The sequence below is a fragment of the Pseudonaja textilis genome, chromosome 2 (genome assembly GCF_049901715.1).
Source record: "Pseudonaja textilis isolate UNSWEBS1 chromosome 2, rPseTex1.2, whole genome shotgun sequence".
In the NCBI taxonomy this organism is placed as follows: Eukaryota; Metazoa; Chordata; class Lepidosauria; order Squamata; family Elapidae; genus Pseudonaja; species Pseudonaja textilis.
The window spans coordinates 35,177,371-35,205,294 of NC_141991.1; the positions used below are offsets into that span (position 1 = coordinate 35,177,371).

Here is a 27,924-nt window from a genome sequence, read left to right on the forward strand (position 1 = left end):
AAAATGGGTTTGAGCTGCATGGTAGCATTTGAGAGCAATTATAAATAGAACAATTTCTAAAACCACTTTTGGGATAGTTTAGAGTATGCTGAAGGCAGTGTACGGAGAGCCATGCTATTTTGGAATATCATGGAATGGTGCAAGAGTAGGGATTCTCATTTTTAAAAACTTTCAGTGCAAGTACAAACACCTTATGTATTTATTTAGTGAAAACCCTTCTATAAAGTGTATTAGAGCATGGTGACTGGTAAAAGAAATTGAAACATTCATAGAGGGACAACTCTGGGTCCAGCCCAATGTTTATATAATTTACCACATACAGTCTTCACACCTTTCTTCAATTCACAAATCCTTTAATCCCATAAAGTTGATATTGAACATAATTAAGCCTCGTGTAGCATGGTCCTAATTTAAAAAGTACAGCTAAGGAAGCTTAGCCTTGTGGTTTGAAAGATTTGAATCTGCTTTAGGAATAAAATGAAAGTATTAAATAAAATTTGATGAAAGCTAATTTTATCTTTGTTTCTTGTTTGAACACCTGATATATTTTTTTTAGAGTTGTCTAAAATTGTAGGTTTTTTTTTAGAATTGTCTGTCTTGATGAATAACTTACTTTATTTAGTTAAAATATATGTTAAGAAACTTCTATAAATTATAGAAGATCCTATGTTCTAGTTCAATGGTGGCTAACCTTTTTGGCACCAAGTGCCAGAACCCAGAAGAGCAACAGGCAATGGCTGGCATGCCTGGCATACGTGGCACGGTTCTAGTTTATACTTCTGATTATATAAATATATTCATGATTAAATATGATAAGCCTTATTTAGTGCATTTCATGAATAGAGTTCAAATTAGAATATATTTTGGATTTTTCTAGAAATAAAATATATATAATAACTGGCTTTAACAACCCTGCATTTTTAATTATTTTTGGAGTAGAATCAGGATGACTGAATGGAGCTGAGAGTTTATTCTGACCAGATCCCAGTAAACACTCAGCTCCATTCAGTCACCCTGACTCTACCCCCAACCCCAAATTATAAAATACATAGGTATTCTATCCCAAATGTATTTGATAAAAAGCATAAACAACTTCAACAATTTTAAAACAGAAGCATATCTTTAAACTTGGCTTCTAGCTTAACTACTATATGTATAACAAGGACACAAACTTAGAAAGAATAACCATCTATGATTTTACCATTATACTGAAATATTTGAAATTCTCACATAATTAGAAATTTTCAATATTATAAATATTTTATTAGAATAAAAAAATACATACAGATAGCCATAGGATATATACGCACAGCTAATAGTTGAAAGAAAATTAGGCAAAACTTTTTCAATATGAAACTAGTATATTCTAAACATCTCATGGAGACAATAGCAGTAGAAGGTAAATTCAGTAAGTTGATCATGAAAATGGTAGTAATAGGAACATGGTGTACAATTTTGTTATAACATGAATGGTGAATTTACCATTCAGTGGATGAACATTTGCTATGTATTATGTAGGGGAACTTTATTCCCATTGAAACACAAGTGTTTGGAAGCATCAATATTTCCCATTTTCCATGTTAAGGAGCCAGTAGCTACAGTGTTATATTTTACTATGTACATTATATACAGACCAAAAAGGATAAATTGTCAAAGCTGTAGTCATGTGAAATTTTTTGTTCTGAAAACCTAATAAAATATAGAGCAATGTTTAAACTTTTACAGATCTTGTTCAAGAGTCTACCTCAAGTATTCAGTAGAAAGGTCAGAAAAAGTGAATTCATACAAATTGTATTTGGAGTGAGAATTATTTTTAGAAGCACTGAAATTGTAAACAAGGTATGCCAAACAGGGACACATTATTTCCAATGAAAACATTGGTCAAAAAGAAAATTCAATTTGTTTATATAAATAAGAGAACAAGAATGAATATATAATCCAGAATAATTCTAAACAATGGGATGGAAACATTGCAATTGGACCTATACCCAAAGAGAAACCTGGCATTTAGGACAGCACCAAATTGAGGGATGCATATTCAAACACATTACATATAATTAAGGAAATTATTTCCTGGCTATGTGGCTCTGGTGCATTGTACTGGAATTGTGATGTTCTTTTCCTGGGCACTTCTAAAAAAATGCAAAAATACTAATACAGACAAAAACAGAATGTAAAACTAAGAGAACAAGAAGAGCCATAGTAGCTTACTAAAAGGATGTGCAAGCATAAATAAAATAAATGCAGATACTTTTAGAGTTTGATATATCAAGAGGATCCTAAATGTTAAAGGGCTGAATTGATAGTTGTATGGATGAACAGAGTTGCAAATGAATTTGTCCTGTAAAGCTTCTGAACTACCTTCATAAATTAATATGGTTTTGAACCAAAAAGAAGCACAGTTCCTTTTTTATGTGGGTGAAAAGACATGAAAAAGATAATATATAATTCAGTGCTCTAATGTAAAAGCCGGTCCTGGGATTTTCCATTTTTAAATTTCCATTTTACATTTTCAACTAAGACGTTCTAGGAGATTGCATCAGTCTTGAATAGAGAGGAATACTATCTCCTTGAACAGCCTCTACAAACAAAGCAAACAAACAAAATCAGAAAAAAACTAGCAGAAGCTACCAAACATTAATAAAGTCAAAAAATAAAGCAGCATGATAAACGTTTTAGCAGACTAGTTTTTTTTTATATACTTAACTTTTTTATATTTAACTGTTTACAACAGAAGTAAATATGTATAGTCTATATGAATATAAACAGAGATAATCATTTATTCAAATGAAGTCTAGCACTGAGAGGCTTTAAGAAAATTATTCAGGGTTTTTCATCAAACAGTGGTGAAATATAATTTGTAATTAATGCAAATTAAAAATAGAATGTTTTATTTTAGATCACGTTAAAATAATTTCTTGTTACTTGGAAAACATAAAGACTCTCAAAACTTTTTCCAATGCTCATCTTCTTATTTTTGTCACATCAGAAATATGTAATGTAAAAAGTCCTTTGGTTCATTAAGTCTTAAGGCATTTTATATTCCTTTAGAAGGAATTGTTTGAGATGGACATGATCTTTATTTCTTTAGAATGAAGTATCAGAAAGGATAAAAAATGTTTAAATGCAGACTGGTAGTAAATGCATGCATATTAACTCCACCTATTATTTCTGTTGGTCTTGTAATGGTTGTCTTAAAAAGCACTTTAAAGTAAATGATACCCCTGGTCTGAAAATACACTATCACAATATTGCATTGAAAATCAAGAACAGAGTTATTGACATCAAACTGGAGAGGCAATTTAAAATTTCTGCACAACTTCCTCTTGCATCCATACCTGAAACAAATGAAAAACAAAAGATTAGTGGAAGAAGAATGCGAATTTTAAACACTCAATGTTCTTTGGATTTATAAAACTTCTGTGATTTTCACAGGTTTTTTAAAACCTGCCTTCAACCACAACTTCATACAGTAAACTTTGACTCAATTCCCAGAGAGCGAGTTTGATGCACTGGGATAGATACTGGGGGACTGTGAATTATAGTCCTGCCTGTGGCAAGAAAACAGCTGGGTAATTTTATCTGCCCTAGGATAAAGACAAGGGCAAACTGCTTCTGAAAAAAGTTGCTTAAAAATTGTATGTAGTTGCCAGGAGTTAAGATGCCCTCAAAGGCATTTTTTTTTAAAAAAAAATCCTTACAGGTGTTTCATCCTTATTTTTCTGTAGCTGCTTGCAAGCCTATTGTAGTATTCATTGGGAAGCTCCAAATAACTGAAAAAAATATTAAAACTAAAATACGTGTTTGAAATTGCTCTGTGTATCATTCTATACATTATATATTGCTAGCTGCTTAGATGGAATCTAGCAATAATTAGAAGAAGAGATGTAAACAGACATGCCTTTAAAGAAATATTTAAAAGGGACTGTAAGGTTATGGAAATACTTGGTTTTTTTTTCTCCTAGGAACTTTCTATATAATGTTTACTAAGGGTTCTATGCAGCTTCAATAATATACATATGTTCCCACCAGTGGTGGGATTCAAATTGTTTTACCACCGGTTCGGTGGACGTGGCTTGGTGGGCGTGCTTTGTCTAATGCTGGCATGCAGCTTTCTCCACACCAGCTGAGACCTGCAGCGCCAATCAGCTGAGAGGATAAAGAAAAGAAAAGCGCAGGGGTGGGTGGGAGGAACAATCCTGCACTTTTCTCTTCTTTCTCCTCTCAGTTGATTGTAGCATTTTTTCCCCTCTTCTCAGCTGATTGTGGGAGGCTTTTTTAAAATTACCGGTTCAGGTGAACAGGTCTGAACTGGTAGCATACCACCACTGGTTCCTACTGACTGATAGAAACACCATGTTCCATTTCTTGCTAAGTTTTCTTTAATGAATAATTTCATATTTTTCTTAGTGTTAGCATTGTATACGTACTGTATAGTAATATTTTACTATTTGATGGCTTTATGCACACCACTGACATTACACTATTCTGAATTTCCAATTTGTGTAAATAAAACGATAGAATTACTTTTTATTAAAAGTAAAAATAATTACTTTTTATCTATTATTTATTGTAGTGGTTGATATGTAGTACAGAATTAAGCAAGCATTTATTTTAGTCACTGAAAGATCATAATGAGGGAATTTATTCTGCCCTGTTCCTGCTAAGTATTGAGAATAACAGAATAACAGACTTGGAAGGACTTTGGAGTGTCTAGTCCAAATCCCTGCATAAGCAGGAAACCCTGTACTATTTCAGACAAATGGTTGCACAATCTCTTCTTACAAACCTCCAGTGTTGGAGCACCCACAATTTCTGGAGGCAAGTTGTTCCACTGATTAATTGTTCTGTTCAGAAATTTCTCCTTAATTCTTGATTGGGTTATTGTTATTGGTAAGATGTTTCTCATTTTCAATCCAATTAATTAAGAGAAACAGAAACTCCTTACTTGTTTCTTAATCGGAAACAATTGTTTCTGATTATTGTTTCAATTAGTCAGATCTTATTCATCTGATCTAAACAAAGAGTCCTTCGACTTGATGATCTCTTTACTGATAAGAATCTTCAAGCTTAATGCTTTCACTCTTGGCAAAAGGGGAAACCATTCCAAGATAAGATAGCTGTATCTTTCATGTTCTTGTTAATATCCAATTGGATGAGACCACTGAAAATGTAAGTGTACTTAATTAGAGTTTGGAGCCTGTATAAGTTAGTTAAAATCCCTATGTATAAAATAACAATGAAGACCTAACTGTGGGTAGCTTTCCTAATAAATACATATCTTTTGAGGGATCCTTGGTGATCTTTCAGCTTGGCTGTTTTCCTGCAGACATTTCAATACCTAAACTAGGTAATATCACCTAGTATTGAAACATCTGCAAGAAAATAATCAAGCTCAGAGACCACCAAGTACCCCTGATTTCAATTCTAAACTACAAATATTTCTCTCTATTGATATATCTTTTGTCAGCCACTGTTTCTTCAGATTGTAATTCTATGATGTTTTTGAAAAGCCTGGTAAATATTAATTGTCTCTACCAATGAAAAGATTAATTTGTCATTGTTTGCAAATACAATTACTGATCCAGGCTCTGACATTCAAAAATGTAATAACAATCAAATTAATTAATTTGTTTGGAAATTATTTAGTATGTGAAAATAGCCTGTGGGTTCAACACAAACAATTGTCTGTGGAAGTTAAAACAGAAAATGCTGACTATGTGTTTGGGCTTGATTATGTTTACACAGCCAATAAATCTCATCTTTCCAATTAAGCACAGGTTTCTGGCATTCAAGAAGTTTTTAGATTTTAGGACTCTAAGAAACATTTGTTTCAATTAAATTGTTAATAGGTTTAAAGTACAGGAATTTATTTCTAATATTACCCTGTTTTTGAATATTGGCCTTTTATCCTTTTCTTCTTTTGTGTTTTGTTTGCGAAGAGACTATACCTATATTATTAATTCCAAAACATATGTTAAATGTAACTTTGTTTTGAAAAGTTGTGCCTGGTTCCTGGTAACTATATGGATTTATTTATGTTGGGGTTTGTTTTGCCGTTGGATTGTTTCATAATTCAATCAATCAACACATCAATCAAAAGTTGTATAACCTAATTTACCACCCTGGGATTTTTTGAGTGGTCTCCTAACCAGGTATTAGCAAGATCTGACTATTCCTAGCTTTGTTGGGATCAGCCACAGTTTGCCAGATTGTATCACTTACTGTATCTTCACTGATATGCACAATATAGTTTTAAAATAAGGTTTGAGTTCATACATATATTACAAGAATAGAATATATGCTTGATCTATCAGTAATAACTAGTTGGAAATATAGATATTTATACAAATTCACGAAATATATTTTTCCTTAATTTCCTAAATTAAGCATTCTTCAGTTCCTGCTATTTCCTTGTAGAAATCTACTCTTAGAAGATTGTAAATGAGGGGTGGAACACTTTCTGCTTTTTAAATTGAACATTCACCTCCTGTTTTGGCCATATTATGCAAAATAATATGCTAAAAGTAGAAAATCTTAGCACAGCCCTTTATTTGGAAGCAAATTCTTCTGAAAGACAAGATCAATTTCTTTCATCAAATAACATTCACATCTTATATTAAGTTTCATCCCGAAGATAAACCATATTTTAATAAAGCGTTGTACATTATCATTCTATAAACATACTTGCTAATTTAGGGACTTTAATCTGGTCACTGCTAATGCCATCGCCACCATCAGTCACTGCTTTCACTTCTATAACATAATCATCATTTAAAGGAAGCAAAAGTTCTGCAGATGTTCTATTTGTGTCCAGGATACTGAGCTGGTTGTGACTGCTAGTCCAATATAAAATCTGCAGCATCAAAAGAAAAGTGAAGACTTTAGTGATACTACTTAATCATCATTTAATATCATTTATAGATAGAAGAAAAAAAGATTCCTGAAAAAGGATGAAAAAGTGGCTGAATGTTTTGGTTTCACAGTCAATAGGATTTTTTAAAAAAATAGATTATTATTTTATTGGAATTTGTCTCTACCTCTACCAAGAATTCGGGTAAGTATGTAAGTAGGACTATGATACATGGATATTAAAGCAAACAAAAAATGTGAATATTTATGAACCACATAAGAAGCTTGCATATGGCAAGAAATTATTCTGTCTTGCATACTATATTTAAATGCTTATTCATTTCAAAACAACATGCAGAATTCCATTATAATAAACAATAGAATTAACATACAAATGGCATAGTCCAGAGAATTTATTAAACCATTCATAATATATGGACTGAAGGAATAGAGATTTTGATATAAGAACTTAAGAAGCTTAATTAAAAGAAGTTTCTAATGGATTTTGTTCTGCATATTCAAAAATATTATCATTAATGTTACTGATGGTCAGACTTCTGCATACAGTAACTTTTTCAGATTGCTTATTTCATCTTTCCTAATTTCCCCCAATAGTATATCATAAGTTGAAAGAACGGGAAGAAAGGAGAAAGGTGTAATATAATAAATGTTCCTTAAATTAGTCCCATCCACAAGCCCAAGACATGAGTTCCCAGAAGTCATTCAAGGAATAGGCTATTTAAAGAATACTTAACACTTTTGCTTCTTATGTTCATATTATTTGCTTTATTGAATAGTCTTGGACAACCACTGTCTCACAGGTGGGCTATAGTTAGGGGATTGTATGCTGTATAGAATTTGCTGAAGAAAGGATGATGTATAAAGATAAAGACTGAAAAATTAAATGGATAGGAACTGTAAGAAAACAATGTACACAGTACAACCTGAATTGTCTGGACCTCTATTCAATAAGTTTCAGGTTCACCAACAAAGTTTTACTTACAACTTTACTCCAAACAATGGACAAAATCTTTGTTTCCAAAGCAATTCAGATAATCAATATAATTGCATAATTATATACTTTTCATTTTACATTATCTGCATAATCATATGATTAGTCAACTAAAGCACATTAGTACAAAGATATAAAACAGCAATTAAATAATTATGCCTATTAACTAAGTATTACATTTGGATTTAACAGATATTCAGATTTAACAGGCATCTTTCCTCCCTCTCCCCAAATAATATATTCAATCAATCAATCAGAATAGAGGTAGAAGGGACCTTGGAGATCTTCTAAATCAAGCCCCTGTTTAAGCAGGAGATCCCCTACCATTTCAGACAAGTGGCTGTCTCATTTTTTCTTAAAAACCTCTAATGATGAAGTACCCACAACTTCTGAAGGCAAGCTGTTCCATTAGTTAATTGTTCTCACTGTTAGCAAGTTTCTCCTTTATTCCAGGTTGTTTCTCTCCTTAGTTTAGTTTCCATTGTTTCTTGCCTTGCCTTCTGGAGCTTTGGAAAACAAGTTGACCCACTCTTCTTTGTGGAAGACCCTCAAATATTGGAATACTGAAATACTGCTATCATGTCACCCCTAGTCCTTCTTTTCTCTAGACTAGCCATATCCAATTCCTGCAACCGTTCTTCATATGTTTTAGTCTCCAGGCCTTGGTTGCTCTTCTCTGCACTTTTTCCAAAGTCTCAGCACCTTTTTTGTAATGTGGTGACCAAAACTGGATGCAGTATTCCAGGTATGGTCTTACTAAAGATTTATAAAGTGGTAATAATACTGCAGTGATTTTGATTCTATTCAATTGAGGTTTTGCAGTATATAGTTTCATGATATTATGTAGCAAGAAATAACAAAATCATGTGCATTCTAATCTTAACCATATTTCTTCAGAAATCTTAACTTTCCCTTTATTATATAGTACTAATACATTTTACTTTTTATGCAATAAATATATATAACTGTATCTACATGAAGAAGGAAGCTATCTGCAGTCTCAGGATAATTTCTTCTAGATTTAAGGAAGCACACAATTTTTTTTAGGAAAAACTTTGGGAAATTAGCTACTCCCAAATCCTCCAGTAAGGACTGAATATATTGCATATCAAACATGGGTTGATAAATGGAAATTTGGAGGGTAAATGGAATGAAATAAACTGGAAGTCATAAGGATGACTATTTCTGTAGAGTCATTATGCCATCTGTGGGACTCCTTCCCACATCTGCATCGGATTGCAAATCAGTGCTAGCCATATGTTGAGAGAAATATGATTCTTCACAGCACAAAGGATATGGATAGCCTACCCAATGCATGGAATTTCATCTAAATGGCCCCTGAGTTTTTTAAATAAAATATATTTTATTTACATACTAAAGGATTAATTTTTGCTTATTAGATGTCTATTGAAGATGAAACTGCTTCTCTCCTTGTGCTTACCTGCTGAACTAAAGTGAATCTGATGTCTATTTCTTAGCTCCTGAATTGCTACTGAAGTTACTTGCAACATGTTTCTGTTTGAGTTTGCTCCATGTTGGAGAAATCTACAACTGTTTTGTAAAATCTACTTATTATGTTTATAAAGATGTTAAATGAAGAATCAGCCATCTGTGTTTATTTTTCCAGCTGTCAAGCCCAAAATTGACATATGTGTAGCCATTTTCGTTAGGCTTAATATACTGTATATTCATTTTCTTACTTTCTCTGTGGCAGTCATGGGGGAAGGGTTTCGGGCTCGACACATTCCTAAGAGGGGATGAGTGGAGATAAAGACAGTGTTTTGGCTAGGTGATCTTTCTTCCTGTGGGAAAAGAGTTGTTTGGGCTTGAGCCCGTTGAGGTGGAGATTTATGACATCGAGCAATGTTGAGTCACTTCTATTGGAGAATGTGACTTTGGGGGTGGGGGGGTGTTTCTAACTTGTAGTATTGTGGGGTAATTCCGGGTTGAGTCAGATCCAGAATTACCATGGACTTTGCCAATTTGATGCTTTCCTAAATAAAAGAATTTTTTTTGAAGATGGACTCTGTTCTTTTCTTTTTAAATTGATTTCATCACTTGGAAACCTGACATTATTCCGAATTAACACTGCAAAACTATGAATACACAATAATCACAGTAATTATACAGCATAAAATACATAAATATATAAATACATATCATCAATATGAATATGAATAAATAAGAATCAATATTGTACCAATCCCAGAGTACTTGCAGGTTATAATGACATATATTTGTTCCTTGCTACATCTTATTTTATCTATCCATCCATCCATCTGTCTATCTATCTATGGGGTCTGAGTTTGTTTTGACTGCAAAAGACTGTGTGGACTACAAGTAGACTCAACCTGTGAACACAACTGAACCCAAAATTTGTTGTTAAACAAGACATTTGTTAAGTGAATTTTGCCTCATTTTACGACCTTTCTGCAGTTGTTAAATGAATCACTACAGTTGTTAACTTAGTAATGTGGCTGTTAAACAAATCTGGCTTCCCCATTGACTTTACTTGTCAGAAGGTCTCAAAAGGTGATCACATGATCCAGGGACAATGCAATCATCAGAAATATGAACCAGATGCCAAGCATCTGAATTGTGATCGCATGACCATTGGGATGCTGCCAATGGTTGTAAGTGTGAAAAACGGTAATGAGTCACTTTCTACAATGCCACTGTAACTTTGAACGGTCATCAAATGAACTGTTGTAAGTTGAGAGCTACCTATAGTCCTAGATTTTAAAATAGACAATAATGTAGCTGTGGTGAAAAAGAGAATGCTGATATTTCCAAGGTGCAGTTTTAGTTACATCAGTATTGCCTTGCTTGAACTTACCTTATAGCCCACTACTTCTGATTCATTTTCCATGGCATGCACTTGTTCCCAGTTCAGCACTACCCTAGAGTCTGTAATGTTCCATTCTAAATTTCCTGGAGGCTGGCTGGGTGCTTAAAAACATAATGAATACAAGATTTAAATTTACTTGGTGCTTGAAATTTCTCATGTCAAAGCAAATAATTCAGGTACCAGATTGTCACTCATCCTTTGTACACTGTTTTTGTGTTTGAAAACATTTAGAAGGATACTATTTTTTAAAATGACTGAATTCCATTGAATATTCTGCTGAGTGAAATTCATAGCCAAGCCTGTAAGTGATGCTTATGCCATTTCAAACAGGTGTAAATAAACATTACTACAAAGTAGGATGCAATATATGCAGACACATAGACATGCACAGATGTACAGGTGATCCTTTGCATAATTATCTACACAATTCTATTTCATTATCTTCTTTTTCTCTTCTTCCTTTAATGGAAGAAGAGTCAGTTATTCATATTCCTATGAATGACTGCAAAAAAAGACCCCACCTTTACCTTTTGAATCAAATGACGGAAGAACATCAACCATTGGGATGTTTATCTGAACTCTTGACAATTTAATTACCAAATAAAATAATTACAATTATAATAAAATAGAAAAACCCCCAATGTATTTGGAATTCCCTGGGGATCAGGGAATCCTAGAACATATAGGCTGATATGAAAAAAAACAATTCCACAACTTGAATTGAATTCCATGAAACTAAATAGATAAGTCACTCTTATAGATAACTGCTGAAAATAGATTTTAGTCCTATTTGATTGCCAGATAAGACATATTAGTCACAAGTTGCTATTTTCTAAAATTGCAGGATAATTAGATTAGCAGTTGGTCAAATCATAAATAATTAAACCGTGCACATCAATTTCTAAGCAAGCTAATGATCAGTTGTGTAGCTTGCTCTCAGGATGACCTCCTATTTAATAAGTATTGATGCTATGACTATGAATTATATGGTACACAATAGCATCTGTGTACTATAAATATCCGTGCAAATGTAAAGTTATAAGAAACAGAAAAGATCAACAAAACTGGAGAAAAAGATAAAGAGGGAGGGAGAAAGAACAAGAATTATCTGGTTTCAATTTTGTAGTGAGCAAAGAATTTTGGAGATTATTTTGAGATAACTGATTATGTTCTACCAAGTTATAGTGACAACAGATTTTCCCCATGAATTTCTGACTTCAGACTGGTCCTTCAGGTCATTCAGTGATGCATTCCTTACCACTGAAAATGAGTTCAATGATCTTGCTACTAGCTGTCCTCTTTATTGCATCCTTCCATCTTTCCCAGGATTACAGACTTCTCCAGTGAACTAGATCATTGCATAATATATCCAAAGTATGATTATTTGAACCTGGATATTTATGCCTCAAGTGAGAAATCTGGGCTGATTTGTTTGATAATCTCATTTTTTTATGTTCTTGACTACTAATGTTCAAAAACATTAATATCCCTACTTCTACAAAGTCCAACTTTTGCTTCAATAGAGTGTCTGCACAATTTTGATCTTTGTAGGAATAAATGCATCCCAGCATCTGAATATCTTTTCAAGGACCTTCATGGCTGTCTACAATGGGCAAATCTGCAGGGTAGTTCTTGACAGGTGGCTCTGACAGTCAATCCTAAAAAGCAGAAAGTATCCCCCTCTTCAATATCTTCATTGTCATTTCTAAGGATGGTTACTGCAGTTTGAGTTTGTTTTTATTTATTCTCAGTTCCATTTTTTCACTGTACTCCTTGACATTATTAGTTATGCAATTCCCGAGATGAGTAAAGCAACAGATGAAAGCCAATCAGTTATTGTAATACGATCTTGAACATATACCTACTATTTTCAGTGATACAATATGAGAAGAATGAAAGAGAAAAGAGAAACTATAGTCAGAAAAGATAAAGATCTGAGTAAGGAACTGAAGCAAGAATTCCAAAGAACTATTAAGAGAATCAAGTAGTTTTACAATGACATCTGTAAAAACATCAAAAATGAAGTTGTAGAAAAACAAGAAGTCTTAAAAAATATTTGAACTTAGAAAGAATTTGTACTCTCTAATTGGTATGCTAAAGGTTACTTTTTCTTTCTTCTATTCAATCATGTCGGATTCTTGGAAACTGCCTGAATAAGTCCCTGAAATTTTCATGGCAAGATTTTTCAGAAGTGGTTTGCCATTGCTTCCTTTCTATGGCTGAGAGAAAGTAACTGGTCCAAGGACCTTTCGCTTTGTACCTAAAGTGGAACTAGAACTCACAGTTTCCTGGTTTTCAGCCTTGACCACTACCCTAAACTGTCTCTTAAAGGATACTAGTAGACTGATGATAACTGAATCAAAGAACAGAAAAGATGAAAAGATTATACTGAAAATCTGTACAGTAGAAATATTAAATATCTGAGAAGATAATCCCACTTACAAAAATCTCTATTATAAGGTTTGTTACTGAGAGTTTTGTGCATAGATAAGCAGCTATATAAATTGCTTTAATAAAAATATTGTTAGACCAGCACTCTGGATTTTACCAAGTTTGGAAATCTACAGAAATTTACGGAATATCTATACAAAAATGGTAAGCAACTTTCCAACATGTTTGTAACAATACAACACTAACAGAATTTTGCTAATCTAGTTTGATTTGTGTTGATCACAAAAGGGACGCAGTATCTAGAAAGACTCATTGGGTACACTGCACCACAGGGCAGGATAATAAAAGGAGAAAGAAAAATAGAGAAAATGTTTTTATTTTCTATTTCTGTTCACATAGCTGTTTAGAGCTCCTGCTTGTAGTTACTCAAGAGTGAAAGGGGTTAAAGTTATTTTGAGGTTTAGTAGAGATGGAGATTAACTTTTCACTTCTAAATTTGGGAGAATGGAAGCTGAAATAACTTATGCTGCTACATATTCATTCCAATATATAGCCCTTGATATATATCTATAAGTATATAAAATTCTGTACAGGTAATACTTGACTTACATCTGTAATGGAACCTTCCCATTATGGTTGTGAGTTGTGATAGCTGAAAGTAGATCATCAAAAGATAGGACCATCACATGACCAACCAGATCATCACATTTACAACTTCCTTTGTAGTGGTAAGTAAGCTAATAACACAATTATTAGGATTAAGTTAATTGTTCATTATGGTTTTTGCTAAAAACTGGAAGTAAACTTTTTTTTTGGCAAAAATCTGACTATGGGATATTGCAAGCAGCCATAAATACAGCCGATTGCTGAGTGCCTGAAATGTAGCCATGTGACTCAAGGGTAGGAGAAGACAGCCATCAAAACTTCAAAATCAGGTCAAAAGTATATTTAAGGGAATCTATTGTAACTTTGAATAGTTGCTCAGCAATAGGTCATAAATTGAGGACTTACGTATACAGATTCTTAATCAATGGAAGTTCAAAAGCATCTTTATACAAAGGAAAATGAAATAAGTTCTAGAAAAGCCAGGCTTTAATGAACAAATGAAGCTCCAGAATTCATGTAAAATGGTTTTCTAATTACTTTCAATATAATAATAATGTTTCTAATACATTGCAAATATTGGGGAAGGAATAGATTGAGGTCTAATTGCTTTTCTGTACCTCACAATGCCTATAGCAGTATACACTGCATTATTTTTAAATTGTTATTTCCTTTCTAGAAGATACAAGAGTATTTTTTAATTCATTCAGATAGCAAGTCTATATAAATTTCCAAAGAACATAGCAGAGAACTATAAGATTTTAAAAAGGGATGGGTATTTTTGATTTGGAAGTAATGGGTTCCACTTCTGCTCTTAATACTTCTGAAGATACCTACGTGGCTTTTTTGTGGTAGCATTAACAGTGGCACTGAAAGGACCTGCTCCTGCACTGTTGTATGCTCGAACAGCTGTATAATATACCAAGTTGCTCATCAAGCCTGTTATTTTCACTGAAGTCTCTTTTCCGGTGGCTTTTACTTTGTTTGAAGATTGTTCTTTCCCACCATTGTTCCAATATCTTACCTAGAGGGAATAAATAACAGCTTAATTTAAACCACACTGTTGACACCATTGCTTGCTCAGATCTATCCTTTATCATCTGCTGCTTAGGTAAAATAGCTGAAATTAAATTTTGTTTCCAGATTGTCAAGGGCAAAAAACACTAGGAAGAAAAATACTGTATATACTTCTATGAAATCCTAGAGTTTTATTTTGATTTGAAGGAAGATATATTTACTGAACAGACTCCTACCACTGGATGGGCATACCAGGTTTTCTACTGTGATGTAGATAAAAACAGCAGAATCAAATTACGTACCTGAGCATCAAATTGTGCACCTATTTGTGTTGTCAATTTAAAAAAAAGCCTTTCTCATACTCAATTTTCCAAAACCAAAACCTATGTGTATTTAAATACAACCAGGTTTATATAGGATGCATTTAGATTGAAGATTGTGTGTTTGTCATGGATGGAGATGCAGCTGATACCAACCAAGCACGTATAGAAGTTGGTTGACAGTTAATTTTCATTCTCAGTGCAGTTTTTGTGATCTTGCTATAATTGATCTGGTGTAATGCCAGCAAAGAAGTTAAAACTCAAGTTGTGTATAAAATCTGTGAATATTTATACTTGGCTTTTATATTCCCCATAAGATCAGATTAATTTGCAGCTATGCCATGTGTTCATCTAGGTTCAGAAGCAGAAAGCTGCTTTTCCAAATTTGAAGAATCAGCCATTTAAGTAAAGTAGGAATTGGGGGAGGGGGGAATGGGGAAAAAATAAAATTTCTACAAGTTTCCATGACTCATTTTTCTCTTGTGAAATAGAGACAGGATGGCTGATTCTTAAGAGGAAACATAGCATTACTTAGGGGTGGGGTTCAAATTTTTTAACAACTGGTTCTGTGGGTGTGACTTAGTTGGCGGGCATGGCTTGGTGGTCATATGACCGGGTGGATGTGCTTGTTATTGACCAACTCAATATCACTCACATCGAGGCAGGCATCTCTTCGCCAGGCCTCTCATCACTGTGGAGATGCTGTAACAGTCGTAAATGTGAAAAATGATCATAAGTCACTTTTTTCAGTGCCATTGTAACTTTGAATGGTCACTCCACGCAAGCAAAGTACCAGCAAAGGAGGGAAAAAAAACTCCAGAGAAGTTCCTGAGAGGAAGTCTAGTCCTTCCAAGAATGTAATAAGGGTTAATGGAGAGGCAGTTTCTGTAAGCAACACCAGAATGTTTCCTTCCTGTCTTCTTTACAGGATTAAGCCAATAACTTCTTCTAACAATCAATTCTCCGAACTGCTTAGAATGTTAACAACCGGTTCTAGCGAATAGGTGCAAACTGGTAGAAACCCACCCCTGGGCTTACTATTGCAAATGAATAATTATTTGAAAGCGAAAAGCATCCCATCACAGTAAGGGAGAAGTAACAACAATAATTTGGTATTACCTCATAGCCTAATAATCTTCCACTGCCCATTTTCCAAGGAATGGGAATCCAGGTAACTTCAATTGTGGAAGAAGATAGACTATTTGCAGAAACACCAGAAGGAGCTATTGTAGGCTCTGAATTAGGAGACAAAGAACAAAAAATACTAGTGAAAAAAAGAGAAATCTAAGGTGACTGATTTGCCAGTCAATTACAATGTCTGCACTGAAATTAACAAAACAAATTCCTCTTTTATTCATTTGCAGATAAAATGCCTAGTAGAATTATTCAGTAACTCACCCTCTTCAGCAGAATACACTGTGGCCACTGGACTAAATGGTCCTTCTCCTTTATTATTGTATACCCCAACCTTGACTTCATAGGGTGAAAATGGTAAGATGCTTTCATTCCTAAAGACATATCTTGGGGTATCAGGTGATGTAACAACTGTTTGTATCCAGGTTGTAATGCCAAGAGGTCGGAAAGCAACTACATAACCAAATCCTTCACCATTCTGTAATTCTTCAGGAACTGGCTAAACACATAGATGGTAGGCAAATAAGATACTAAAATCATCATCATCAATAATCATCATCATCCTTGTAGAAATGCAACCTTCCCATTTGACAATGATTTGAGATCTCATAAAACCTCTAATCAATCATTTTAATAGCATAGCTTTCTGAATGCTAATAATTTTAGCTAATAATATACCTCCAGTATATGAAAATTTAGAATACACTGAACTTCTACATGTAAGCTTACTTATTTGTCAATAGTTCCCAGGACATTTAATAGCTCTTACTGCTAAGACCTATATTAAATAAAGCTGAAAGAATGGCATGTAGAATGGCAACTATCATAGAGATAGTTCTATGGAACTTATGTTTTCCAAGTTATTTTAGCTAAAGCTGTGAAGACTATGCTCTGAAGACTATGCTCTGTTTTACAATGCCTTCAAATATATCAGAATTTTTTAAATCTCTTCTTTTGTTGACAAAAATAAATCAAGTTAGTTAATAAAGTGCTTGACTTCAGGTTGACTATTCACCTTGTTCTTTATTAAAACCTGAAATTAAATGTTGCATGGCATTATCTTCTGTCTTTTCAATGAAGGTCAAAATACAACTACAAGATATACTGCATAAATCTATCTAGTGATCATTGTCAACCAGTTATTAAGCACCAGTAGTTAACTGAATGCTATACAGAATATAAAATAGATTAGACCTTTCTTTACATGAACTAGGAAGACAAAATACTAATATTACCCCAAATAGATATTTAATTTGCTATGTAATAAATTCATAGGTATTAAAAAGAAGAGTTGGTAAAAGGAAGAATGGGCAACATCTATTTTATTCTCAGGAAACTTTATAAAATAATAAAAATAATTTTAAAGACACAAGACCCTGTTGTATAAAAAGAAATTACATAACTGAAATTACAAAATTACAAAAAAAAAGATAAAAATGAAAAAAGAGCATAAGATGAAGATTGTAACTAGTGAAATAGAACTGAAATCTAATCAGAGTAGCATTACAATAAGCTTTCACTGTAAAAAGACTTTGGAGTTATTCATATGATAGGAAGGTGGATTAATTCAAAGTATGGGTACATGAATGTTTAATGGAGGACATTCCCACATAAGGTTTTCTCATTACTCTAGTATACTTCCAGATATCTGTTTTTTATGCTATCATTTGCTTTCACGAGCTAAGGGTTTTGTAAATGGAAAGTTTATGGTTGGAAGTACCCCTTTTCTTTTATACAAGATTGTGGTATTAGTGAGACAATTTAAAGAATCTTCTGTGTGTCTATTTGAATAGCTGTCTATGGCCAGTAGGGCTGAGGAAAACAGACCCAGGATTCTGCACTTGGTACTGCTATACAAATATATAAAACTATGGGTAAAGCTATGGAATGTTGCACTAACTGCATAAAATAAATATATGAAAAATTGTACCACAGTGAAATATCAATTAGAAAAAAGAAACAGAGTATATACAGAACAAGCCAATGATATGATGTGATATGTATTTGTTAGTTATTCACATTCACAGTTAGATATGCTGGTATGTATAGATACATGTTAATTAATTATGAATTACAGGAAGAGGAGAAGAGGAGGAGGAGGAGGAGGAGAAGGAGGAGGAGGAGGAGGAGGAGGAGGAGGAGGAGGAGGAGGAGGAGGAGAAGGACTTACATCCCATGTTATGACCAATTCAGACCTGCTGCCTCCACCTCCACTTACTTCAGATGGTGGTACTTCTGGAACTGTGAAGAAGAAAACCAACATTATATGTTCTCATATGCTGATAACCTTGTTAAGGTCTGGTATGGGGCAGCTGGGCAATTAACTGCTTCTGAACCTTTGAGCAATATTCAGTATCATAATGGTATACTCTCCCATACACATTTACAGGAGTTGGGGATTAGAATCACTTTTTCTAGTATTTCCTTAGTGCTCATTTTGGGTGGTGATTATAGAGGAGGACATATCATGGTAATAGACATTAATTGTAGGGTATGATGGGGCTTAGTTCCTCCCCTTTATTTAACATCTACATGAAGCAGCTGGGAAAAATACTCATGCATTGGGAGAACAAGTAGTCCTTGACATATGACCCTGACTTAATGACTGTTCAAAATTATGATGGGCCTGGCCTGTGTGCTTTACAGTTTGTAAAGAATTTCTGGCATTGTAAAAAGTCATGCCACACAAACATCCCTTGAAATGCACTCACATATATGCATTTCAAGCACTTGGGAATTCCCTTGCCTTTATGTCCGGTTACAATATTCCATGGTCATATGACCGTGCAATTTACTGACTTCTTTTTTTGCCAGTTTCCAGCAAAAAGTTTCCATTTGGAAAAATGTGCTTGCATTTACAACCGTGGCATTCACTTAAGTACATCACAAATGTACTAAATGACTGCTGCAAAAACTGTTGCAAATGTTGTTTACAAAATCAATACTGGTTATGTGAGTGTCTCGACTTGTGATCGTAATGACATATCTGGTTCCAGTTGAGATTGTAAGTCAAGGACTGCCTATATTATGCTATCCTGGAAAAAAAGAGAAAATCTATGTATGCACATATATGGCAAAACAGACTGTATAAGGCACACAAGCAATATAGGCATTGGCAGTGTTAATATTAAAAATTCTAACGGTAATCTTATTCTTAGGCAATACATTCCTGTATAACACTTCTGTTCAATAATCATACAAATCTATTTTATTTCCTTACACCTTAAAATTTTAAAATAACATTTTTAACTATTGTATGCTAAACTCTGTTCTTGTATCTACATTTTAATTTTATTTTTCCAAACTTTAGCAAAAGAACTGCAATATAGAATAATTTTATTATTCCCACATAGGTTTTTTTCTCTCTCCACTGATAATATTCCAGAGATAAACATCAAACAAGACTAATTCTTAATGACCTGAGGGTTTAAGATACATCCACTTGTTATGCCTCATCTAAAGGTGTTCATTGGTGCCAAAAACAATGCATTAACGTTGCCAGCAGAAAGCTGTGCTAAAGACATTCTCTTATGGAAGGATTTTTTTTTAATTTAAAGGATAGGTGACTCTGAGTTGACTGAATTTCAGTAGCATAGCAATACTGCATTATTCAATCTTCTTTTTTGATTGTTTTAATTAATATAATTTTGCATACTTGTCCTTTCATACACTGTCAAAGTATTAATGATTTGATAGATGCTGAATGACACATCATCCTCCCATCTCTTGAGCCAGATTGGTTAGTGAGCCGGGAAAATATATTACAAGGGTTGCAAACAATAAGACCCACTTTGCTATGTGGAAATTATCAAATGAAACAAGCAAACAAAGAGACCCACTAACCTGCCTCTTCAGTTCTTACTTTTTCTGAGGGTAAACTAGGTTCTCCACCTCCAATTTTGTTGTTGGCAACTACACGGAATTCGTATTCTACCCAAGGGTTTAAATCTATTGCAGTAGCCATGAATGTTCTCCCATCAATGACATCAGGAACTGTCATAACACATTTTGGAAGAAATTATGAATTTCTCATTTTTTTCAAAAGTTATAAAATTTCTAAGGATAGCTGTAAACTTTACCTGTTCTGGCTCTTTGCCAACCCACTGAAAATGGTGTCCTGGCCTGAACAATATACCCAGTGATTGGACTGTGATTATCTAAGCCCTCATACCAGGAAATTTGAGCTGTTGTAGCTGTTATTTCATCCACTTTTACATGCTCTGGAGGTCCAGGTGAGCCTGATGCAGCAAGATAGCACATTTTAAAGTAGGTTGTGGTCTTGTAAATTAAAAACCATTAACACATAATACCAAATGATTTTTATTCTTCCACCACTGTAAATAATAATTAATCAATTTCTAGAGTAAAAAAAATGTACATTCACCAAACCATTGATTTGTTATTGTTATTATTTATAACAATAAATAATAAAAGGAAGCTGTAAAATAAGAATTCAGCAAAAGGACAATAGATTGTGCATTCTTTCTAAGATGGTTATTCAGATTTCTCTACTTTTAAATTGTATCTTTTAATTTAGTCTTCATATCATGTGCTGAATCTGTCACTGTGTTGAATCTGACAAGTTGTTATCTAAAGCAGTTTTGCTATGAAGCTTAACACAATATCAGCACCATGGACAGCAATACAGCACTAGGGAATTTACTTTTCTTCTAGGAGGAGTGGGTCTTTGGGAGCAGAGCAGAGCAAATTAAAGCCCCACTGAAAAACAATAATTTTCTATTGTCGAAAAGTTCACATTTAACACATTCTCCAAGTCATTTTCTTTTAGTTCATTATAATTAGGGAGGGATTGTCTTTATATTTGTATTTTGAAACTTTAAAAAATATTTTATTGTCTATATTGGAAAACAGACTACAAATTATTATTATAATGGCATTATCAGCCTCAGGTTGAAGTGTATATTTCCAAACAGTGCTCCATTCTGAGCACTTACGTTTAAATAAGAAAGCTTGCTAAATTAATTCACACATGCTGGTAATTTGATGCGGAAAATACTATTCTTACCTAAACCTTATCCTAAACACTAAGGACTGTGTCTGGAAGAAAGCAAAGTGAATTGTGAATCAATTGGGAAGATGCTTTTCATACAGGTCATTTCTGAAAATGCCAGTAGTATTTATAAATGCAATAGTTACTTCAATTATTGCGAAAAATGCTCTTATACTTTGGGGCAATTATATTAAGAAATGTAAGCAGTACCAATCATATAAAATAATGCTAAATGGAAGGTATTATGTGGTAACCAATGATGGATTTGCACTAGTATAAAATGCTAATGTGCTGCCAGAAAACAAACTATTCACTAATTTTGTATTTAATTGTAATTTCCCTACCAATCAAAGAATGCCTCTAAGTAATTATTTATGTAGCTGGGACCAGTGGAATGAATATGGACACTGAGCAGTGGAAGTATAGTCCAAGGCAAACTTTTAATAGCAAGACCTCCAATCCTATAGAACCAAAAAGTGTTGTTTGATCTGTAGAAAAATACTTAAAATACATAGTTTCGAGTACCCGTAATTAAATTAATTTCTATTTTTAGAATTCATTAATGTACTTAATTCACTATTAAGGTGAACTTGTCAGAGAACCAGTTTGGTCTAATGGTTAAGGCACCAGACTAGAAAGCAGGAATGAGTTTAAGTCCTGCCTTAGGCATGAAAACCAGCTGGGGGACTTTTGGCCAATAACTCTCTCTCAGCTCAGCTCACCACACAGGGTAGCTGTTGTGGGGAAAAAAGGAAGAGGAAGAAGTATGGATATGTTCACCTGGAGTTATTTGTAAGAATAATAAAGGTGGGATACAAATAAATAAAATAAACTGGCATTTCCACTAAGGTAAGTTTCTATGTTGTCATTGCTTGCCTTCACTCACACAAATATATACATACATGTTTGTAAAATATACTGTGGTTAAAAGAAATTCATTCTCATGCTCTAATTGAGGAAATTAGATATAATACCTCCAAATGGTATTCCTTAAAAAAAGATACCTCGTACTATAAGATCTGCTGCAGATGATACACTATCCACTTCAGTCTTCACCGTACACACATACTTTCCACTGTGTTTCAGCTGAATATTCCTAATCATTAAGTCTCCAGAGGCACTCTGTAGGGAGGATTAAAAAATGGTAACCATTAGCTCCCATTGCAATATAATTGATCAGTTTCAAAACATTCCTTTTCTCAGATAAAGAGAGAGTGGAGTAAAAGCTGAGATCTCAAGCAGAAAGTAATACAGTACAGTGATAAGCAACATAACAATGTAGTACTTCTAAATTTAAAGGTTAAAAAGGTTTTGTTGTATCTTTTCTCGGAATCTATGACATTTGTAAGGAGAAAATTGGAGAAACTGGAGCACAGTCATACTTGCACCTCAGACTGAGAAAGTTCATTTCAACAGTTTTAGAGAATAACCAGCTGGGTTTGCATGGAAAGAAATACGTATGTCAAAATGCTGCAAAACAAGATACCAAAGATAATTGGATGCTTCTCTTTCTAATGAGAGAAAAGACAGTGGAGATAACTTAGGAAGCTGCTGTGGATGTTCAACTGAATTAAGAACAAAAGAGGATATGTATAGGGAATGGAAGATGGTGTTATAATCACCAAGGTGTTATACTAGCAAAATGACTAAGATCTGCAGGAAGAAGACTAAAGCACTGAAGCTAAAACCAATCAAAAAGCTTTCCCCACTGTATCAATTATAAAAGAAAGAAAAGGGAAAGGATGTATCAATTTCTAAAAAAAAAACCATAGGACAACAGTCATGGAGAGAAAGGCAAGTACCTTCAATTCCTATTTTGCTTTATGGGGAACTGCATCAAAGCAGAACAACTAACAAAAATAGAAGCAAGTAAAAAGATGCTAACTACATGAATTTCATTTTTATTTTCTATCTCTAATTACCATTCATACTTTATTTTTGCATGATAAAGTCTGTATAAGATTTTATTCAGGTTCTCACCACATCTATGTTTGGCTGTTTAACCTATTTTTATCATGTGTAAGGCTTTCATCCTGTCTTTCCCTGGATATCATGACAGGTTGTTTCAAAAGTGACTTGGATCTTTTTTTCTTTGAAATTTTGGGATACTTTTCTTACTTTTTTGTTTTTACAATATTTCTCATTTCTTCTCATTGTTTCTCAGGTCTCTTTCACACAAGTTAAATGTACTAAATCTATTCCTTGCTATGATCTTACAATTAAATTGTGTATCATAGAATCCCAGAAACATAGATCCGAAGAAAGCTTGGAGGTCCTCTACTTCAACTCCTGCTCATGGCAGCAGTGCTTATACCACCCTTCATAAATCGTTGTCCAATATTTTCATAAAACCTCCAGTGATGGAGTAGCCATCACTTCAGGAGACAAACTGTTCCATTGACTAACTGCTCTCACTGGCAGGAAATTGCTCCTTATTTCCAGGTTAGATATATCCTGGAAATGTGGTACTCCAGAGTATTATACCCCCCTGTTTTTATATTTATATGATTGAAATTGTCCTATAATTAGAAATTCATCTTTCTCTAACTTTTATCAAAATAAGCAATTACTAATGAGTGGTAAATGTATTACACTTCTAGATTACCTCCTCCAATCTCTCACAGAATTATTCAGCCTTTAACTACTACATCGCTAATCACAGTATACAATTGTATAACACTGATTCTAAATGAATTAGCCCTCAATTTTAGTAGGCATGATTCTGTTACTTATGAACTATAGACCAAAACTTACTTAGCAATGTTAGTGTTATGTCTGCTCTTCCATGTCTTAACAAGGTCTCATATCTTTAACAGATAACAGATAATCAGAGTTGGAAGGGACCTTGTAGGCCATCTAGTCCAGGGGTCTCCAACCTTGGCAACTTTAACACTTGTGGACTTCAACTACCAGAATTCTGGGAGTTGAAGTCCACAAGTCTTAAAGTTGCTAAGGTTGGAGACCCCTGATCTAGTCCAACCCCCTGCCTAAGCAGGAGACCCCATACCATTTCTGACAGATGGGAGTCCAATCTCTTCTTGAAAGTCTCAAGTGATGGTGCTCCCACAACTTCTGGGGGTAAGCTGTTCCATTGGTTAATTGTTCTCACTGTCAGAAAGTTTCTCCTTATTTCCAGGTTAAATCTCTCCTTATTCAGTTTCCATCCATTATTCCTTGTCTGGACTTCGGGTGCTTTAGAAAATAGCTTGACCCTTTCCTCTCTGTGGCAGTCCCTCAAATATTGGAAGGCTGCTATCATGTCTCCCTTAGTCCTTCTCTTCACTAGACTAGCCTTGCCCAGTTCCTCTAACCATTCTTCACATGTTTTAGTCTCTAGTCTCCTAATCATCCTGGTTGCTCTTCTCTGTACTTTTTCTAGAGTCTCAACATCTTTTTTATAGTGTGGTGACCAAAGTCTTACTAATGCTTTATAGAGTGGTATTAGTACCATTTGATCTTGATTGTATCCCTCTGTTAATTCAACTTAAGATTGCATTAGCTTTTTGGCTGCTGCTGCACACCGCTGACTCATATTTAGCTGGTTGTCTACTTAGACTCCAAGATCCCTCTCACAGTTACTGCTATTAAGGCTGGTTTCACCCAGTCTATATGTGTACTTTTGGTTTTTCTTGCCTAAGTGTAGGACTTTACTTTTCTCTACATTGAATTTTATTTTGTTAAATAGGTGTTCTAGTCTGTCAAGATCCATCTGGATCCTGAGTCTATCTTCTTGGGTGTTAGCTACTCCTGCCAGCTTCTGATTTAATGCATCCCGTTCCTGTTTATTTCATTTCTATTTTGTCAGCTTCACTTTCTCCCTTATTCTTCCCATCCCTTTCCTTCCCCACTTTCAATATGGGCATCATTACTGACTGTAATATCTTCTGACCTGAGCACCAACATTTGGCATCCAAACTTGTTTAACTGTTTCAGCTATGTCCGTAATTTGTTTTCTTGACAACAATTCTGAAACTGTTTCCTACTGCCTTCTTCTGAGTGTTTGGATTCCCAGTGCAGATAACATTTTATTTCAGTTCTTCTCTTCTGACCTTATCAGCAAAGTGACCAACCATAAAATCACTTTTATTGCTCTAAGGATCATTAAAGCTATTGATCAATCTGTCAAAGGTCTAAGTAGAAAAAGGATACTCAAACACCTATGATTTTCTTTGACCAGATTTAGCTCCTAATTAATGAAAATAGATTTCAGTTATGAGGAAATAACTCCTGTGTCACCTCAGGAAATGCTTCTTCATTTGTTTCCAACAATTTAATCTTTAGTCTACCACCTGATTATGTTATTATTATATTGTGATGATAATTGACTATTGTCTTATAAAAGAGGCCAAAGGGCCAAGCCCTTTTCTAAGAGCTTTAATTTGATTAGAAGTTTCTGGTATTTTAATCATTTATGTTAGTGCTCCGCATTTTAGCACCTAAGATTAATTTAAACTGGAGATACCAGGAATTGAATTTAGGATTTTCTGCAAGGAGAAAATAGGGTCCAGGACTTAATCTTGAATATGTACTGTAGTATCATTTGGCATTAAACTATTGAGTTTTAAACCAAAATTAATATTAGCATTATTAAGGTTGGTATAACTACAGATTTTAAAAGTAGGAATTATCTGGTCACATTTTAATCCCTTGCTGATTAATGAATATATTAATTTTTCATATTTCTAGGTTGTACTCTGGGAAAGCAATTCATGTTATCTCAATGAACAACAGTTAATAAAAAAATTGGTTTCAATCTCGTGAGAATCATAACTAAAATAACAACAATTGTTATGCTGCCTCTACTTTTTCCCCCTTCTGATTTTCATGCCAAGCATTGAGGTACTTTATCCTAGCAAATAATCATTTACTTTTAAAACAAGAAAGAGAGCTTTGATTGGAAGTTAGAATAAAACTATTCTGCTACAGAATTGTTGCAAGAAGCATAACTATACTCTGAAAGAAAAAGGTATTGTCTGGCAGTATTGCCTCAACCAATTAATATCTAAAATGCAATTATATTTATACATATAGTTTGCTAGTAACTTTTGGAAGAAATCAAATTTTGCTTTTTGAAAATGGAGATTATTGGAGAGAATAAATTGAACATTCAAATTGTAACACAGATATAGGTAATATTGAACTGGACAAATTCAAATAAGGAATGATTGTTATTGAATGGTCATAAGTTGAGGACTGCCTGTATTTGTCCTTTCAAATTAAGATTCCTTAACACAGGGATGTCAAACTCAATTTCATTGGGGGCCACATCAGCATTATGGTTGCCCTCAAAGGGCCGGTTGCATGTAAAACTATGACGACTCACAGAGGCCAGGTGGGCATTGCTGGGAAGGCATAGCTGGGTGGTCATGGCTGGATTGCCATGACTAGGTGGTCATGGCTGGCTTGTCGCCGCTCACTGGGCAACTGTGAGCACCTTCCTTTTACTGGGACATCTGACCCTATGCCCTTGCTGCCTGTGTGTGTGCTCAGGCGGAGTAGCCGGCCAGGCTCAGGTGGGCCAGGGCTGAAGCAGTGGAAGTTGCCCCCCTCGCTGTCTCCAGGACAGCCCTGCAGGCCAGATCTAACATTGCGGGTGGGATTTGGCTCACGGGCCTTGAATTTGACATGTCTGCCTTAACACCTTGGTTCATGTATTAGGGACTGAATATATGTGATACCACTTTCCCCGTTTCATAATGTCCATGAAAATGTTTTCCCAAAAGTAAAGGAAAGAAAAAGGAACAGTCTGGGATCATTTGGTGATTTAAAAAAAAGGTTTGGGTATTGCTTTTTCTTTCTTTTTCTGTTTTTACTTAAAGTCAATCGGGTGGTTGTTCAAAAGTGTTTAAAATGCCATCACTCTTGGAGGAATTGAAGATGAGTCTTTAAAAACAGAAAGAAGATGCAGAAAGGGGAGGAAGATCCTTTGGCTTCATATTTGAATTTTTTAAAATGGAGATCCTGAACTATGAAAAGCAAAAGGAAAAGCTTCAAGAGCAAGAAGAAGGGCGGGACAAAGAAGAAGCCATTTTCAATGATCAAATAATGCAAAGTGTGGTAATAAGGGGAAAAAGGGGAAAGGAGTTAAAAGTTTGAGATCAAAGGGAACACCCCAAAAGAAAAATAGTCTGAAAAAGAAGTATAACAGCAAGAAGAAGCAGAAAAGAAAACTACAGAAGAGAAAATTAGAGAGAGAAGGGTATAAAAAAAGGGATGAGAAAAAGGGAGGAAAGATAGAAAGGGAAAGAACTTATGAGGGACAAAAACAGGAAATAAAGCAAAAGGGGAAACGTACTAGGATTAAAGGTATTTGCTCATCTAGAAAACACAGAGACAATGGTTAAATTAAGTTAAAAGTGAGGATTCTGCAAAGGTACAAAAGATAGTGTTGTGACAGTAGAATACTGTAATGAGTTAGAAATGAAATAAGTAAATAATCTATGAGATAACACTGTATTGTTATGTAATGGTATGTTTATTTATAATTAATGCAATAATAAAGAAGAGAGGGAAACATTGCAATTGTTACTAAAGATTGATAAAATATTGAAAAGAAATGTGAAAGATTTATAAGGAAATTTATACCAGTTATGAGAATGAATTTGAATAATTATTTTGCTTATTAATAGTAAATAATTTATAAGATAAAACTGTATGACTATCCAATGGTATGCTTATTAACAGTTAAGTAATAATGTAGAAGGGAGGGAAATATTTCAATTGTTCTCAAAGATTG

At 34.1% G+C, this 27,924-nt stretch overlaps 1 protein-coding gene across 2 annotated transcripts in view; it reads right to left on the reverse strand.

The window, feature by feature from the left end:
- Positions 1 to 1,244: 1,244 nt before the first annotated feature.
- The window catches only part of LOC113450057 (contactin-3-like), a 196,063-nt gene continuing 169,383 nt past the window's right edge, over positions 1,245 to 27,924 (reverse strand). For both annotated transcript variants that reach the window (XM_026721214.2, XM_087923692.1), the window contains 10 exons: positions 22,193 to 22,310; positions 20,257 to 20,415; positions 20,021 to 20,170; positions 18,348 to 18,418; positions 16,442 to 16,676; positions 16,163 to 16,278; positions 14,544 to 14,730; positions 10,701 to 10,813; positions 6,688 to 6,856; positions 1,245 to 3,338 (listed from right to left, as the gene is read on the reverse strand). In XM_026721214.2, coding sequence (XP_026576999.2) covers positions 3,244 to 3,338; positions 6,688 to 6,856; positions 10,701 to 10,813; positions 14,544 to 14,730; positions 16,163 to 16,278; positions 16,442 to 16,676; positions 18,348 to 18,418; positions 20,021 to 20,170; positions 20,257 to 20,415; positions 22,193 to 22,310 — 1,413 coding nt within the window. In that variant the 3' untranslated portion in view covers positions 1,245 to 3,243. The remainder of the gene's footprint in view (positions 3,339 to 6,687; positions 6,857 to 10,700; positions 10,814 to 14,543; positions 14,731 to 16,162; positions 16,279 to 16,441; positions 16,677 to 18,347; positions 18,419 to 20,020; positions 20,171 to 20,256; positions 20,416 to 22,192; positions 22,311 to 27,924) is intronic.